Source organism: Cyprinodon variegatus, unplaced genomic scaffold (genome assembly GCF_000732505.1).
Source record: "Cyprinodon variegatus isolate N-32 unplaced genomic scaffold, C_variegatus-1.0 Scaffold397, whole genome shotgun sequence".
NCBI classification, from domain to species: Eukaryota; Metazoa; Chordata; class Actinopteri; order Cyprinodontiformes; family Cyprinodontidae; genus Cyprinodon; species Cyprinodon variegatus.
Genome location: NW_015150850.1, coordinates 472,262 through 489,696, shown reverse-complemented (window position 1 = coordinate 489,696; position 17,435 = coordinate 472,262). Strand labels below are relative to the sequence as shown.

At 37.2% G+C, this 17,435-nt stretch overlaps 1 protein-coding gene across 1 annotated transcript in view; it reads left to right on the top strand.

Moving 5' to 3' along the window:
* The first annotated feature begins 11,414 nt into the window (after positions 1-11,414).
* The window catches only part of mast4 (microtubule associated serine/threonine kinase family member 4), a 46,700-nt gene continuing 40,679 nt past the window's right edge, over positions 11,415-17,435 (top strand). Inside the window, exon 1 of the mRNA XM_015387531.1 lies at positions 11,415-11,831. Coding sequence (XP_015243017.1) covers positions 11,575-11,831 — 257 coding nt within the window. The 5' untranslated portion in view covers positions 11,415-11,574. The remainder of the gene's footprint in view (positions 11,832-17,435) is intronic.

Below are 17,435 nucleotides of genomic sequence, written 5' to 3'. Positions count from 1 at the left end.
TATTTTACTCACCCGATTTTCATGTAAATATTCAGAAACTAGAAGGTGTTAGTTTTAAAATGTATCACATGTGATTTGGGTTTATAGTTCCTCAGTTATTTGCTTTTCCATTTGGGTATGCAAAATAGGCGAGAATTTGCCAAAATGAGGTGGATATTAAGAGGTTAACCAATCTCTGTGCTAATGCTAGCTAGTTTTGATCTTTTTTGTAATCTGTTGGGTTTACTGCATCCATCAGACTGCCTCGACCTGTTCAGCTGTGATTGTGGCGTCTGTGTGTTGTCCGTTTTTTTATGGTCTCAGGCAATCTACTTAACCTGATAAGGATTTTTACAGTAAACTGGACTACTTCTGGTTACACTTTCAGGAACTCTTAAAATAACAGCAAGCGAACATATCGCCGTGGACGGTTATTGTATGCAACATAGCATAAAAATGGTTCTAAAAAAAGCCTTGATCTCCTCCAGTCCTGGGTTTCAATGTGAGCTAATGTTTACTGGTGTAATAACTAATAGTCTGATCATCTGTAATCTGATTGGCCACCTGAAGTAGCAAACTTTGGTCGAGTTTTATTATATTATTAAACGAGTTTGATCATACTGTAATGAAACTTTATGTAACTGGATTTAAATTAGGACTGAATTTGATTCAATAACAATGAATTAGATTTTTTAGCATAAAAAGATGTTTTATTGTTTTGCAGTAGATGGAAATAAAGAGAAACTTTTCATATTGTTGTAACCTGCATTTTGAAGCATGTTAGTGCTGCTAATTTATCCTAACAGTCAGTCATTACATGTTGCTCTTAAAACGCTTTTGCTGTTTAAGGGTTCTGCTCTGCTTGTTTTATCTTGAATCACCGTTTTTTGATTCCTGAGGGACCCAGATCTACATTGCACAGATTATAACACTGTACTACATGGAAATAGTTTGTTCCTGCTCAAGGTATTTGAATATTAAATTATATTTTGTTAAATTCTCCCTTGATGCGTTTTATAACAAAGTGTAAGTTGTGAAACGTGTTGGATATTAACAATAATAGAACAGAGTGCATGTTTTCTGTTTTATTTGTTTCTTTAAGATTTTTTCTTTTTAATTAAGAGCAGCTGATCATTAAGTTAGATATTTATGACATTTTAACTTTTTATTTTAGTAAAGGTTTGTCTTTTTCTCTACTCTTGAGGTCAGTTAGAAATACAAAGTGTAATTTTATGAGTACATAACAGGATTTATTTAAAAACACTCATTATGATGAAATATTCATTTTAATCTTAAAGGATGCATTTAAGAAATGTGCATGTATTAGTAAACAAACATAATGTATGGTAAAATCGCAAAAAATAAAAGAAACTTAATTTTGATGCTCTCCACATTGCACTCCAATTTGAACAGCCAAAACATTTGGGAACTTCTTGATCAAGCATATTTACAGACAAAGAATATCTGTCATCTTGAAATGAGAATGTTTATTTTTTCTGTAAAGTTTTTGCCTAATTATTGTTCTTATTAGGTTATAGTTGATCAATTCCTATTAACACGATTATATTAGCCCTGCATTGAAATAATAAACTAAGAAAAAGGATAAATCAAAGTGATTTTAGAACTTTAGAAAAAAGTTTTGATGTTCACATTATACAATTTCATATCTTTTCTACCTTAGTGTTTTAGTTTTGCTTAGTTGTTTTCTCTACCATTGTTTATGACACTTGCTGTTCACAGACGGATGTGGACTCTTTAGCGCTGCAATCTGTTTCTCTTCTCAGAATGACATCATCCCTGTGGTTGTGGCAGCGTTGTGTTGCACACTGCGTTGCTTGTGTTAGCCGCTGTCAAGGTGACTGCACGTAGAGGAGCTTCAGTTTATTGCGTGAATTTCTGCCACGGAGCAAGGCACCAGCTGCTGGAGGGGCCGTGCTGCTGGGGGTCATTGGTTTTAAGGAGCAGTGGGCGTGTATTAGGGGAGGGAAGAAGGGGGTATTGTCCTGCCTCCATGCCTTTCTCTGGCATATGAGCATCTCATTTGACAGCTTCAAGGTGGAACATGGAAAGACCAAAACAAGGATTGTAGTCCCCCTTTTTTCAGCCCTCCCTTCTTTTGGGGGGTGAGAAAGCCAATCGGTTTCTCTGCACTGTGGTAGCTGGGTTTGTGTCTTTGTCGGTGCAGTGTCTGGTGGTGGGGGGGGAGGCTGGCAGCAGGCAGACAGCGTGAATTCATATCATGACCACAATAGAGCAAACGAGCACAGTTCAGCCATGAAAGCCCAGCGGGAGAGACTGAGAATTCCAGGGCTGACGCTAGAGTGAGTATTTTCCTGTTATCCCAGGCAGCTCCTCTGCAGCGGGTAGCTTCATCTATCTCTCTCATCATATTTGTTGCTGTTTTTCACTGTTGCCTTGTCCTGCGTTAGCATTAGCAGCAGCAGCAGCATCTGCAGCAGGAAGTCTAATGTCAAATCCTCCACACCTTGGCAACAAGCAGCTTGCCTCTGTGTCTGAGTCTGCATGTGTTTCTGCTGTCTGTGGTTTTCATGCGTGTGCTTCATTGAGGAATAGCATAAAGGGAGGGCTTCATTTGCAGGCGTGAGTGATAACAAACAACGCACTTGTAAAAAACATAAAAATAACCCACAGTGATTTCTGAATGTGATCAATAAGGTGGGATGCAGAGAATAACTGAAAACAGTGTTTGTCTGTAGTTTTTATCACAGACTGTGTTGTTTTCCTTATTTGATGCATTTTTCATTTGGGTCACCGAGGCATTTGTCATGGTTCTCTGTATTTAAGGATTTAAAATTTCCAGTTGAGCCAATTGGACTGCTGAATGACGTTATTTCTATGCAGATTTTTGGACCAATCCTAAAGTATCTCAATCATTTAACATATTTTTTTATCCTGCTTCTTTTCCCTATAGAAAGTAAGACCTGGTAAATATATTCTTTTCCATGCGTCTGAGCAAATTGTTCATACTGAGAGTCATCCTTTTACCAATTCATCATGGTGTTGCCATGGTTATTTTAGTTGTCAACAAACCATTCTGAGAGAGCAATACCAATGTTATTGTTGACACAAATCTGCCAGAATTCATTCTGTTGCAAAAATATTTTTAAAAAATCAATCATTGTTTTGGGAAACATTTTCTGATCAGTGTTTTTGTTACATTTCGACCCCCTGATACTGATTTTATCCAGTTCAAATTATTTGTATATCCTGCAGTGATGCGTATATTTCAGCCTTCCTGTTGTCAAGTATGAGCTGATGCTGTGCCAGAACTTGAGTGACAGTTGGTTTTACAGCTTTGGAGCTAAACTGCTGTTTAGAGTGGTTTCTGTGGTTAATATTAATAATTAATAAAAAAGTAAAAAAGTATTGGTTTGTTTTCTCAAAACCAATATAGATCATTACTTTGCCTGTGAGGTCTTATAGTTTTAAGCATTTCCCATTCAAACTTGACAGGAGATAATCTTAGTTTTTGACATTCTGCAAAAACAGAAATCTAATAGTTTTTTGTTCTTGAAATATAAATATTTTTTCTTGATTTGCAACATTTGCAAATTAAATAATATGATTTACATTTAGAGTGAGGGGAAAAAAAGTCCATTACCTTATTTTAAGTACATAACATATTATTATTTTATTTTAAGGGGGAAAATGCTAATTCCATTAGCAAATCGTTGTATTTACCTGCTTAAGTTAATTGTGAATACACCAATTTTAAACATTTAACACTTATTTTTAGATCAGTTTTTGCAGTACAGGCTGTCAGCAGTCAAAACAAATCGACCTGAAATCCCCCTATAATACCTGTCATCAGCCAATTTCCTGCTGAATTTTTAATAGTATTTTTTTGCCAATTTTTATAAATATATCTTAACTTTTGCTATATTATGATTTTAAAATAGAAAACCTCCCATGTAGAGGGATTGTTGCTTTAGATAATATGTTGACCACTTACCTCAGCAGGATGAGGCTCTGTTGACTCAAAGCAAACATACGGGGAAATGCTTATTTCACTGATGTACCATGTCACCCTGTGCAGTAAAACCACTGACAATGAGAGGTTTAACCTAACACACTTAGGTTCTACATTTAACTGTTTAATGAGGGGAAACCACTGCAGTGAAAGCAACTCACCTTAGCATGACCTAATGCTCTGCAGTGCTACTGGCAGTCCAGCTCAAGCTAAGATTAAACATATGACATCACTCTGTCAAGTAAAAGCCTTTCTTTTGATCAGAGAACCAGGAAGAAGGCCGTTTACAGCTTCATTTCTGACCTTTGGTACATTTCTAACTCCCTTTATGACCTTTCGCCTTTTAACATCTGCGTTTTATTGCCACCTGTCATTTTAGTCTGGCACAGTTTACAGGCTCAATGTCAACCAAACACTGCAGAACCAGACTAATGCCCCGGGACCTGCTCTTCAAACACCATTAGATTCATCTGACAGGGATCATTTACTCTTTGTGATGTTGCTGTCTTCATCTGGGCTCATGTTAGAGCAGTGGGAGGTTTTTTTTTTTTTTTGGGAGGGGGGGGGCTGTCTTGTATGTGATAAAGGACAACTATTCATTTCCCTCCATTTAACTTACAGCCTTACTCCCCGAAGCTTGAGTCCCACTCCCACTAGCCCCTGCAGTCCGTGCAGCCCACTGCATGCCTTTCATTTCTGGAGGTAAGCAAGAGCCGTTCAGCCGTCCATGTTTTATTGCTGTTACCTCTTTCCATATCTGAAGCTGAATCTTCAGTTTGCCCTCTAAAACTCATCTACTGTAAGAGGACACGGAGCTTACGTAACGTTGATAAGGCCTCCCCTTCCCCCATCTTGCCCCATTCTGGTCTGGCGGTTTGCTCCTCTTTCATGTGCTAAGTAGGATTTGGGGCATTAGCAACACATCAAAGTGAAGAATGGTTTCAATCCTTCCCAATCCCAACTTGATTCATTCTGGAATGAAAGAACTGAACTAGTTTGTTAGTATTTCTCAAGGTTTCTTATGCATTTCTTTCCATAGTTAAATTTGTTAGCTTTAAGCTTCTTCTTTATCTCAACATTTAATTCACTAACAGGCAGTATGCATTCAAGGTCAAACTTCTTTTGGTTTGCAGAAATACTGGAACTGAATATTTTCTTCATTCAAGATGAAAGAGTTTTATATAAACAAAACTGATTAAAAAACTCAGTAGATATAATATATGTTTATGAATGTAACATATATTTAGCTCAAGACAATAAAAGAACCCGAAGAGACAAATAATTGGTGAAAGGTTTGGATTTACAAAATTGAATAGGTTTTAAAGAGCTCCAACTCTGATCTCAATAACCTTTTTAGGGTTATTTGAAATAACCATGTTGAGCTCAGATCAGGTTTGAAAAGTATCCTTGTATCTTTTTTTAATTAGATGTTCAGAATCCAATAATGGAAGAAACTGATTGATTTTTAGTTCTTTTCTCACCCGTTCAGCATCTCCCTTAATCTTCTCATTCTCTCTGGGAAAATATACATATTATGCATCTCTCTCTGCAGTAAATGTCAATACATTTCCTTTGATCTTGAAAGTTTTTTATGCTTTATTCTAAAGATTTGCTCTTGGTAAAATGTTCATAAAATAGCTTCTAGTGGATTTATTGGTGATTTTTTTCCTCCATCTCATTCAAAAGGCTCATTTTTGGAGAATTTTCAGTATGAATGAATAGAATGAAACGCCCACCCAACTCACTCTTGTTCACCTCTTGTACTCTGCAGCTTTCACAGACAGTCAAGTGGAGCAGGCGGTAAAATGAGTCAGCAGCACACAACAGTGTGGAGCTGCATTTTTTTTTATCAATGCAGAGTTTCTTCTGTGATAAATAAATGTTTTGATTTCATCAGGTATACCATTACAAATATTGACCGTCGTACAATAAAAAAGCCCATTTAATGCGGTTTGGATCATCGCTGAGCATAAGCAGCAGCTCTTTGTACCATGAGAAAACAATTGCTCTATTTGTCAGGCTGAAGCAGGTCATAAGAGCCAGAGGATTTGTTCAATAACTTAATATATTCATAAACAAAGGTTGTGTTGCACCGTTTGGAAGGAAAAATAGATGATCTGGCGAAAGGTTTTTATGTTTTCTCTCTTTTGCAACTGATTAGAATGAATGGCTCATTTCCAGGTCATTGCAGAAGTTGTTGATGTGCTTAGGAGGTAAATCAGCCATCTGAATCAGATGTGCTGTAGAAAGGACACATCAAAAGCCTACAGGGACCAGATTATGTAACTGCTTTACTGTCTTAGTAAAGGTTACAGAGCTGGTCAGGGGTTTATAACTTTTCCCAGGTGAAGCTTGCCTTTTGTTGCAGTCATTATTTGACCAGAATCTGACTTTTTATCTGACGAGCTTCTGTTTCTTCTGCTTGGCCTTCTGCCTCAGCAGGTCTGATGCTTCAACAGAATGGAGGTGGTGTGCTGTTATCAAAGCATCACATACCTAACCAGTAAAACTGAACCACAATGAGGCTAAAGCTTTAGAAAAATATTATGAAGCTTCACGATTCCTGATCTATTCTGCTTTATTTTGATTCAGAACTCTAACAGTTATCTTAATTTATTAATGTAGAAAATAATAACCGGGGGTCAGCTCTTAAGTATTTATACCCCTTATGATTTATTATCATTTTCATACAGCCAAGCACTTTGTTTTTGGTAGAAAATTAGATTATCCTTTCTCAAGAGACAATAAGTTTTTTGCAATTTTTTTTTTTTTTTTTTTTACATTACTTCTTCTTATAATAAGGAGAAACAAAACAGTTTAAATTATTTTACCCTTTTCAAAAACCAGCAAAGACATTTTTTTGAATTTTCATCCAACTTTTAACAGGTTCTACTGCTATTTGTCTGATTCAGAACAGATGAGATCTTTTCATTAATCAATTCATAATGAGAAACTCTGTATATTAAAATTTACTTTAAACCTTAACCTCACATGGTTACACAAATACCTGAGCTTCATTGTGTATAAATAGCTGTTTTTAAAATATTAAGATTAGTGCTAAAAAAATGCATCGGACTAATCATTTATTGAAAAAATTGTCAACAAATTTAGTAATTGATTAGTCATTAATTGGAGTACAGACTGTAAAACATGCCTTTAGCTTACAGAGCGACCCACTTATTATACTTATTATATATAAAATTGCAAAAAATAAATAAATAAATATTTAGGATTTTAAGATAAATAAACTTTTTGTCTGTCAATATGCTCTAACCAGAATTCCTCAAGTGGGAAATTTTATAGTTTGAGCTGGTTCAATTCTGTAAAAAATCTTTTTCTGGTTGTTAATCGATTAAACAAAAAATAATCAACAGATTAATCGTTTACCAGGATAATCGTTACTTGCAGCCCTAATAAGATAAAGACTTGTTCTTTTTAATAAATTAAAAAGAACTTTCTGAATTGAATTTCACATTGGAAAGCTGTATAACCTTGTAAGATCACGTGACAAATCTAAAATCTTTTGGTTGATATAGAACTAAACGGCTAATAAAGATTTCTGTAGACCTTTCTTATTATTTAAAAAGTCCTGCCTGAAATCGGAGGAGATTTAGGAATGCTGCAGCTCTCCCCTTCACTCCCAGAACACAATGTGCAACTAGGGGTTTGGGGGGGGGTTATCTCTATTTTTGGATGCATTGCGTTGCAGACGTGGACAATTCAGACTCTATTAATAAACACTGAAGCTTCATTATCTTACTATAATTTATTGTCTTAATGTTGAGAAGGGGGGGATCCAGAGAAGTGCGTCAGTGCAGCGGAGGGACAGTTTATGGTAAACACAAGGTCACTTGCACTGCATCGTTCACCCTCTGCATCAAAGCACTGGGACAAGAGCCACACTTTCGCAGGCTGTGTTAAACCAAAAGGAAATATATAAAAGGAAATAACACAACAAACATGAGCGAACATATTATATGGGTCCGTCCAGAGATGGAAATAAAACAGCTGAGCATCACCCTGCAACTATGAAGCGGATTACTTACTAACTTTATTCAAACTTTTACCACAAAATGTCTTTACTCGGAACTGGTAAACCTCTCATCAAAACAGAACTATCACTCACAGGTGGGAAGGTTGAAACATGGGATGCATGTAGAGATGAAACGGTTAATCTTTAAATAGATAATAAAATACTCTAATAAAAAATTATCAGTAGCTGAAAAAGATTTTCTTTAAAGGAAGCCATTTGCTAAAAAAAAAAAAGACAAACACAGGGTAGTTATTAGGGTAGAAATGGAGAAATAATGCAAAATTTTAGCATTTAGGGTGAAAAAACCTTGGTATATTATTCTGTATAAAAAGCTCCTCAAGTAGTCCCAACTTAACCTCATTCAGGTTCTGTAAGAAAAAAAACAAAGAAGAAAAATCTCTCATAAAACACCATTAGGTATCCACATATTTATCACATAATTGAATAAAATGGGTAAAACATTGGTGAAATAAATAGCTAGACAGAGCCATAAATGTATGAGCATCTACTGCACCTGAATCATTTCTTCTAAACTAAAAATTAATCATGCAGTTGGTAGTACAGTAAACCCTCGTTTATCGCGGGGGTTACGTTCCAAAAAGAACCCGCGATAGGTGAAATCCGTGAAGTAGAAACCTTTATTTTTTTAAAGTTATTATACAATGAAATACTCCATACAACATTGAAATTAAGGAACAAAAACTTTTTACATGCCCAAGCATTTGTTTAACAAATAAAAGTACGGTATAAACGTTAACTACTGTACTGTACTGTAAAATAATACAAATACAAATTATAAATAAATAAGTAATAATTTTAATCATCAATACGAAGTGAAGAGTTAATATTGCGGGGATCAGCACCGCCCCGCCGTGACGGATTAGAACGGGAGAAAATGAAAAATGATTATGAAAAAAAAAAATACAAAGTACAGTAGGACAAATAGTGACTGACGTGTACAGTACAGTATTTCACTGCTTTTCTGATGGAGCCGCTGCATCCTGACTCTGCTCTGTGGCGTTTTTTTCTTCTAAAGCCTGTGGTGCAGGTGTGTTTTTTGGAGAGAAGAACATAGTTATCGGTAGTTGTTGTCGCTCTTTTTTCTTCTGGGCCAAAAGATCCTTATAAACCGACATGCCACCATTAATATGTTTGACAATAAAGTTTAACAATGCATGATGCAAATCCGTGAAGCAGCGAGACCGTGAAAAGTGAACCGCGTTATAGTGAGGGTTCACTGTACAGTATTTGAATTGTCTATTTTCTTAACTCTGTCTCTTATTATGTTGTTATACACTTTTTTTAAGGTCGACATTGTGTGACCACTTCTGCTGTAAACTTTTACTGCTGCTCTAACGCCACAAATTTTCCCATTGTGGGACAAGAAGGGTATTTACTGTTTCTATTTCTATTGTAGAACCACTTATAGTTTAATTAAACATCACACATTGTGTCACAATATACATTTTTTTTGTAGTTTTTTTTCTCCATCATTGGATTGGGGCAAAAAAATGAGTCTTTTAGGAAAAGCAAAGGAAAGCTTAAAGGACAGCTTAGCAGCATTAGATGCTAACTTGGCATGGTTTTTAGACGCTCTCATGGGAAAGGAAGCACTACACTCATTTGTCAGACGCTAACAGATTCTCAGTGTGTAAAAGTAAACAGACGTTTTGTTTGTTTGAATACATTTTCCGCTCCGCTGCTCTCATGCTGCTGTGTGCAGGTTTGACTTTGAACCATCTGAACCGTCATTTCTTATGTGGAGCACCGAAACGGAGCAGAAGCCATAATTAGAGCGAAGGCTGTCACTAGGGCCTGCAGGGAGACTCGCCCAGCCTCTGAGAGAACGCCACTTCTCGCACACTCTGGCTTTTTGCCGGCAGAAACGACCTCTGATGACACTTTATTACAGAAAAGCCACATGGAAGTGGGACCAGTGGTTATGTGCCAGTCATAGTGGGATTTTTCTTTTTCCTCCACTTTTCCCCTTCCAGGCAGTGGACTCAGCAAATTAACTAGAGCAAGCTGAAGCTCTTTACTTTCTACTTATAGCCGGCATAATGCAGGTTAGCAAGGCTGACAAAATGAAAAGGCTGTAGCTGTTCAGAAATGCGAGTATTTCCAAGCACTGGTTTGAAAACCATGCATCTTGTCTATTAAGACCGATAAGATTTCCTTTCCTCTGTTTCTGCCTGCTATATATTTGGTTGGATATCTCTGGAGGCAACAACTGCTTCAACCCTACCCTACCTTCCTTTTAGAATGTATGTTATACTGAGACACTTATTTGAGACCTTAATCATTTGAAATGGTAGTCCCTCTCTGTTTGTTTTCCTAGATTTGCAAAAAGTTCCTAAAGTGTGATGACCATGTTTGAGGGCGGTTACTTTTAGTTCAAGTTTCAAGTGTAAATTATCTGGTTTTAAAGTGTAACTCATCCCAAAATTCTTTTTTTTTTTGTGCATAAGCTAAACAGACTGGGGGGATTTGGTGCTAATCTATTGTTATTGTGTAACAACCAGCCTCCCTCTAATCACTGTGCTTCAATATGTCAAATTAAGCCTCTTTTCACTTTAACTTGTCCTGACCTCAAATTTTCCTGTGTACTTCCCTCTTTAGTGGAGTTTTCCAAAGCTTCTTGATGGTGGGGTGATGTTTTACAGTTTGTTACACTTTAAGTATCCTTAAAACTTTATGGGCTTTATATATTTTTTCCTTCTGGGAAAAAAACAGCTCTGTGGATCTCTGTCATCCTTGCAACCTGCAGGGTTCTCTGATCAGCTGTCCTTAGACTCCCGCAGGAAACGACAAAAACAAATAAATCACTTAATCAACAATAGAAAAAAATTATGAAAGTAATGAACTAGAGAGCCCAACTCCTAATCAAACGACGTACAAATCAAACTCACTTTTGAGGATGGTAACAGCCAGAGGTACAAAGCTGTTTTTGCTACAGTTTCAGTGTATAACCTTCATAGTTTTGGTTTTTGAAATTACTTTCTTTTTAAACCTACTCCATCTGTTTCCACATTTGCAATCCCTTTGTAGTTTTAAAAGTCAAACAGAAAATGACTCACGGGACAAAGGTGATTAAGGTGAGGCTCTCCTCAAATAAATGAGCTGTAACTCTCTGCGGAAGAAACGGCAGATTTTATTTTTTCCTGCATTCAAGCATTTGTTCTGCATGCGCCCCGCTGGACACTCTGACCCAGAGGACCCGTGTTAAGGGGCTGATCTTTTAAAGCGGCGTGAGCACAGCAGCGTGCGTTAATGATGCACTGCTCCTGTCTCATCTCCCTCCTCCCCCCTTCACAGGATGTGAAGTGGTATATGCCTGTTACATGATATGAAGCATGTTGAGCGAAGGGAGCAGGACGAGTGTTTGGTACACAGAACTGTCGCAGGGAGCAGGGCCGAATCAGCCGGTGTTGGGTGTCACGTCCCTGCTGCAGCGGAGGTTGTCAACACTTGACCTGGATCACGCTCTGCGTGCCTTCCGTGATCCGGTCCGGATTACTTTTTTTTGTTTAAGGACGGAGGAGGACGACGCGCCCTCTGTGCCAGTGTGTTTATGCCGCAGCTGGCTGCAGATGGGTCTGCACTGAGGAAGTTTGGACCTAAGGACGGCACTTGTCAGCGGTGCTCTGGGGGTCATAACCTCTTGAACCCAAGCGGCCGCCGCTTCTCTTTGGCTCCTCAGAAGCCCCCTTTACATCTCCCCCTCTGGCATGACGTGGACACGATGTCAGATTCTAGCCCCTGGACGGTGTTGTCCAACTTAAACGTGCCACATTTCTTCACCGGAGCCCGTCTGCGCCGATCCCAAAGGTACTGTTAAAATTTTTACGGTATTGACGGCTCTACTTCAGCTTGTGTCATTGTGCTAAATTTTTTAGCTGAATATAGAGATTAGTCATTAAAACAGTAATTATGTTGCAGTTCGCAGAGCAACACATTGTTGCTGTGGGTTACCTTCACTTACAAACAGTTATTTGAGCTGTTTCTCCAAGAAGAAGATGGGTGGCTCCTTCTTGCCTATTGTGTATTATTTGCTTTGTCAGTCAAATAATAATTAGATGTGGGTTGTTGTTTTATTTGGCAGTCTCCTCACACAGGATGTTTACCTTCCTGTGTACCATCCCAGTTAAACAGTGAGAAAGTGAAGAGGATATATTTGTATCTTTGTAAGTTATAGTTTGCAATCACAGATGAGAAATTGTATATTTAGTCTCTGAACTGCCTATGAGAAATTGTTGGCCTCTATTTGAGACTGTAGACTTGCTTGCATTGTGAACCATGCGTGATGCTGTGTCAGAAAGAGTTTTCTTTTCTTTATGCATTTCTTTCTGGGATAAAAGCTACATAGGATCCTCATTCTTCCAGCTAAGCCTCTTGATCTCAGCTAGTTGTCTGTCACTGGGACCACAGTATTGGTGAATGTCTGTATAAAGATATTGGTGTTTAATCCCCATCCTGACCTCTTTTTTTTTTTTTTTTTTCCCCGTGCACGACGGCTTAAAATGAAATAAAGCCCATTTTTGGTATTATTATTTTTTCTGCAGAAAACGATAATCCATGTTTGTCGATGATGCACTACTGTATATTATGTATGAAATATGTCAAGTTTCTATTAATTTTAATTTGTTCATATTTTGATGTGTTTAGACATGCATTTTATAATAGGTAAAGTAAAAATGGTAAATTCTCATCAAAACAATGCTAACTGATACATTTTAAGGAAACAAAAGTGCTCCTTGGCTTTAATCTGTAGGCCATCTCTCCATTTTTAATTCTATTAATAGATGCTTAAGATGACTTTGATTCCAGGCCTGTCACTGCATCTCAGCAACTTTATTTCATCTCACAGTGGCAGCTCACCTCACATGTGACGACAGAGCTCGACTTGCAGAAGTGAAAAATATTAATCATGGCTTCTTGTTGACAATGGGGCAGGTTAAGGATGTAGGGAGTCTGAATTAAGAGCTTTGGGAATCAAACCAGTTTGATCTATTTTTTGCTGCTTCTCCCTCTTGCAGATATGAAGAAGAGTTGATGTCTAAGAAATTAATTTTGACAGATTCAGATTACTTTGTTGATGGGAGGTAAAAATAAACCGATCTGATTTCACCAGTGCCTGTCATGAAAACCCTAAGAAGATATTTTTAGTTACTTAAAGGAGAGTTTTCAGGCTATTTGGAGTGCAACCAGGATTTGATGAGTTGGAGAGTTTATACAGACAGATCTGTTCAATCAGTTTAACATGTCTTTAGAAACACTGGCCTACTTTCTCCCTATCATCCCCTCAAAGCTTCACTAAACCAACATGATTATCTCCTTCATTTGCAGAGGTACTTCTACTAAAGCTTAACCACTAAGCAGATGTAAGGAAGACAACTTTCATGCCATCACACCCTTTTTTTTAAAAAGTAATCCAGTGCTTCTCAGTATCAGTAATCCGTGAGGGGATGTTTCCTATGCTGAGATATTACAAAGAGGGTGGTTAAATAAAGGCTTTGCTGGGCAGCAATGGTGTATGTACGGACATGTTTGATTTTCTCCTGACCTCACAATTCCTGATCGTGAGAGGCTGATCGGCCCTCGTTACCCCCTGTACACTACACGAAAAAATTCTCGTACGACCGGAAAGTCGCCCCGAAAAAGGGCAAAGAAATTGCACAGTGTAAGCCCAGATCTAGAGTCCTCAGGATCGGTAGCCGCAGCACTCTACTCTGGCTGTGGCCTAAGCTCCGACACATCAGGTCTTGGCTCAGGCAATGATTAGTTGTTCCACTAAAAAAGAACAGGAACTTTTTGTTAGCAGCCCCTTACTCTATGCTATAAGGACAATATTGCCAGGTAAAAAAAAACAGGCTGCATAATCTGGTGTCCCTGCTTGGAGTGAAATCAGCCTTCTGGATTCTAGCGAGACATTGCTTACGCGGTGCATCATCAGCAGGGAAGCAGTTGAAGCTGCTTGAATTGTGCCATGAAGAAACACGTACATTTCAGTACACAATAGTTTAGTGATGATCCTCCAACCCATTGATTGGCCGATCTCTTTTTATTGACACCAAACAAACTCGCTAGCTTTCTCTGTTAACATTCCAGGTTGATTGGCAGGATTGCGAAGCAACAGGAAGTCACAAGCATCACACCCTGGGACTGGAAGTTAGTGGCCGCCATATTGCGCACCTAGCCAATTGATCTTGAGCTTAAATCAGAGCTGCAGTTCATTCGGTATACGAATGATGCTACCACCACCATGCCTAACCATGAGGAAACTTGATCTCTTGTCCCATACTGTATATGAATTATTACCTTTCTTTACCAATATCTTTATTTTTGCCGCTCTTTCACATTGGTCAGATTTCCATTGTCTGTAACCAGAGTAACTATTGGCTGCTGCTTTGATCAGTTCACTCATCATCTGAATATTTCTTGTTTTTTCTCCAATAGTGCAACCTTTTCTTAACCATTTTCAGATTACTTATTAAACACTATTCATTGAGCTTAGGGTGTTGTTTTGTTCCCTAACCCTGCTTTACACTCTTCTTCCTCATCCTCCCTGCGCTGTATGCTTTGTTTCTTGGTTTTCTTCCTTAGTGTTCTCTAACAAATCTCTGAAACAATCAAATATGCTGAGAATACATTACACGACAAGACGTAATAAATGAATGGCATTTTTAACCTCTTAAAATCCACCTCATTTTGGGTAATCCTTGCCTATTTTGCATACCCAAATTTAAAAGCTAATAACTTAGGAACTGTAAGCCCAAATTACACATACAATACATTATTTGAAAGCTAACACCCTCTAGTTTCCTAATATATAAATACAAATTGGGTGACTAGAACACAGAACAACCTGCATCAGTTCAAACATGACTCAAAGATGTTGTTTTTTTATTCTCTGAAATGATAGGTCTTTTTTGAAAAGTAGTAATAAAGACATTCCTGTAATAAAGACACCGGCGACTCAATGGGTTTTAAAAGTTTAAAGCAACAAAAAAAAAAATGATAAAACTGGTTTTATCTTTGGGTGGATTACTACAGCGGAGTTAAATACAAATCCATTGCAAAAGAAGAAATAAATATTGAAATGTTTTTCTTCCATTTTAAATTTTAGAGTCCAACTGGTACTATAACTTAAAGGTAAAGGGATGTCTGGTTTCAGGTTGTATATAAGCACCAAGATTATTTATTTAAAATTTCCGATTCTACAATGTTGATCAAAACAAAACCTTATTCTAAACGACTTAAGTTACCCATAACATTTTCTTAGATTTTTTGCAGTAAAATAGATGGGGGAGAAAAATGTCATTCTGCTCCATTTAAAAGCATATTGCCAAGATTCTGTTGACTTTTATGATGCTTTTATTGTAGCATGAATACTTGAAACTTTTATTTTTAATTCAGAACAGTCCCACACTGTAGTTTAACCCCCATCTAAACACAATGACTGTTTTCCTCTCTAAAGTGTGATACCATCGTGGCTTTTGACATTGATGCTCTGCAGTGGTACCTGTAGGACCTGCTCTGCACCACTGTCAACAGAGACACAAGGACTGCCAGCTCATGTTTGAGCATCCTTGCAGTAGCCTTAGTGAATTAGATTGTTTTTGATCACTGCTGCAACACAGGCAGGGGGGCTGCACCAGTAACTGACTGACTGCTGTTTTTTTTTTTTTTATTCCTGAGGCTTTTTCTTCAAAACAAATGGTGCTTGAAATATAGTAAATGGTGCATCTGCTGGATAAATCTGATTGACTCTTTATTAAAAACATATAAATCATAACATTTAGCTCTCAGTAAAATACTAAGGAGATTTAATGTGGGATTTGTAGCAACCAGATAATTATGGTATAACATTTTAGTGAACTCTGCTGAAGATGGTTTAAATCTCTGAGGGGTTTATGTAACAGCATGTCATTGATTTAAGTCCACGACCTTGAAGTGAATCCATGTTCTTTAGGCTTTATGTGCTTCCAATGTCAGTCTCTAATATGAAGCTATAAACTGTCATGCTAACCAGAAGCCACTCTTATAATAACTAATCCTTTATTTATTTTTTTCTTTTTGAGGGTAAAAAGTGGGTTTCATTTATGAGTCATATACAGTTGATCACAGTGGCTCCTTGTGAGTCACAGTCCTGGAACAGCATGACCAGAAAACATAAAGGTATAAATGCTCTGCTCATATCAAGGATTTTTTTTTCCGCGGTCGATTATAAACCAAAACATTATGTCACTTGTTTCTGTGGTGGGTGTTTTTTATTTTGACCCTGCGTACTTAGGACTGTGTCTTCCTGTAAATGGGCGTGTTGTCTGCTCTTAAGAGCATGCTTTCACTTCACTCCTTACATCATAGGAATATAATAACCTGCAAAATAAATACCTTGTTCAATTGGGAAAATTCCAGGGATTGAGTTAAAGGTTACCTTGAGTATTTACCAGATTAATCTATTTTTTCCCCTTAGATGTGGTGAATTTATGTTATACTAAAATTTAAAAATATTTTTAAATTAATGTGGCCTTTTCTTTAATTTCCCCCTACGGCTTATTTCCACGTGTCATGCAGATTTTGGGAATTAAAGGTTAAAAGATGGCTTTAGATACTTTTAACTACTAAAGAACAACCTGTAGCATAAATAAATTAAATAAATCTTACATTGCACTTAAATAATCTGAGTTATAAGATTTTGCCTTCTAATTGAGCACATTTATACCCAAAATAGGAAGAAAATATTTAGTAATGACAGTGTACGATTTTAAAATGACACACAGTCTCATTGTTTTAGCTCCTTCAAAGGAGAAAGGACAGGAGAGCGTTCCAATTAAATTACAGATGTGTTGGTCGAATTTCAGAAGTCATGAAATGCATATAGGAAAATAGCAAAGCTAAACATAATTTTTCTTTTTCTACATTTCAAGTCCAAAAAAAAAAAAAAAGAAAAAATCAACAAAGCTTCCTTACATAAATTAACTTTTTTAGTGATTTTCCATCTCACAATACAGATCAAGGCCTTTAACCAGGGTTGACGGTGGGATCTGTAGTTCTCTAATACGTTTTTTCACAATACTAAAACGTCATTGATAAATTACAAATTCATTTTTGGCGTTTTTGTAGCTGAGAATAAAAAAAACAGAACTCATGGTTTTAGATAACTATGTAGAAAAAGCTCCTAAAATTTGTTTTTGGAACTTGTAAAGTTACACAGTGTCGCTTTTTAGGGAGGGAATTTGTTGTTGCACATATTTAAACCTTTGTTGGTTTGAGTCTCGATAATGATGTGATGATGATGGTGGTGGTACTTATGATTACTGCAGGATGATTAATGAATGTGTAGGAAACTGAGCAAGCCTAAATTACATAGAAATTAGGTTTGTGACAGGAGGGGAGGATGAATCTTCTTTCCAGTCGTAATATAGTGAT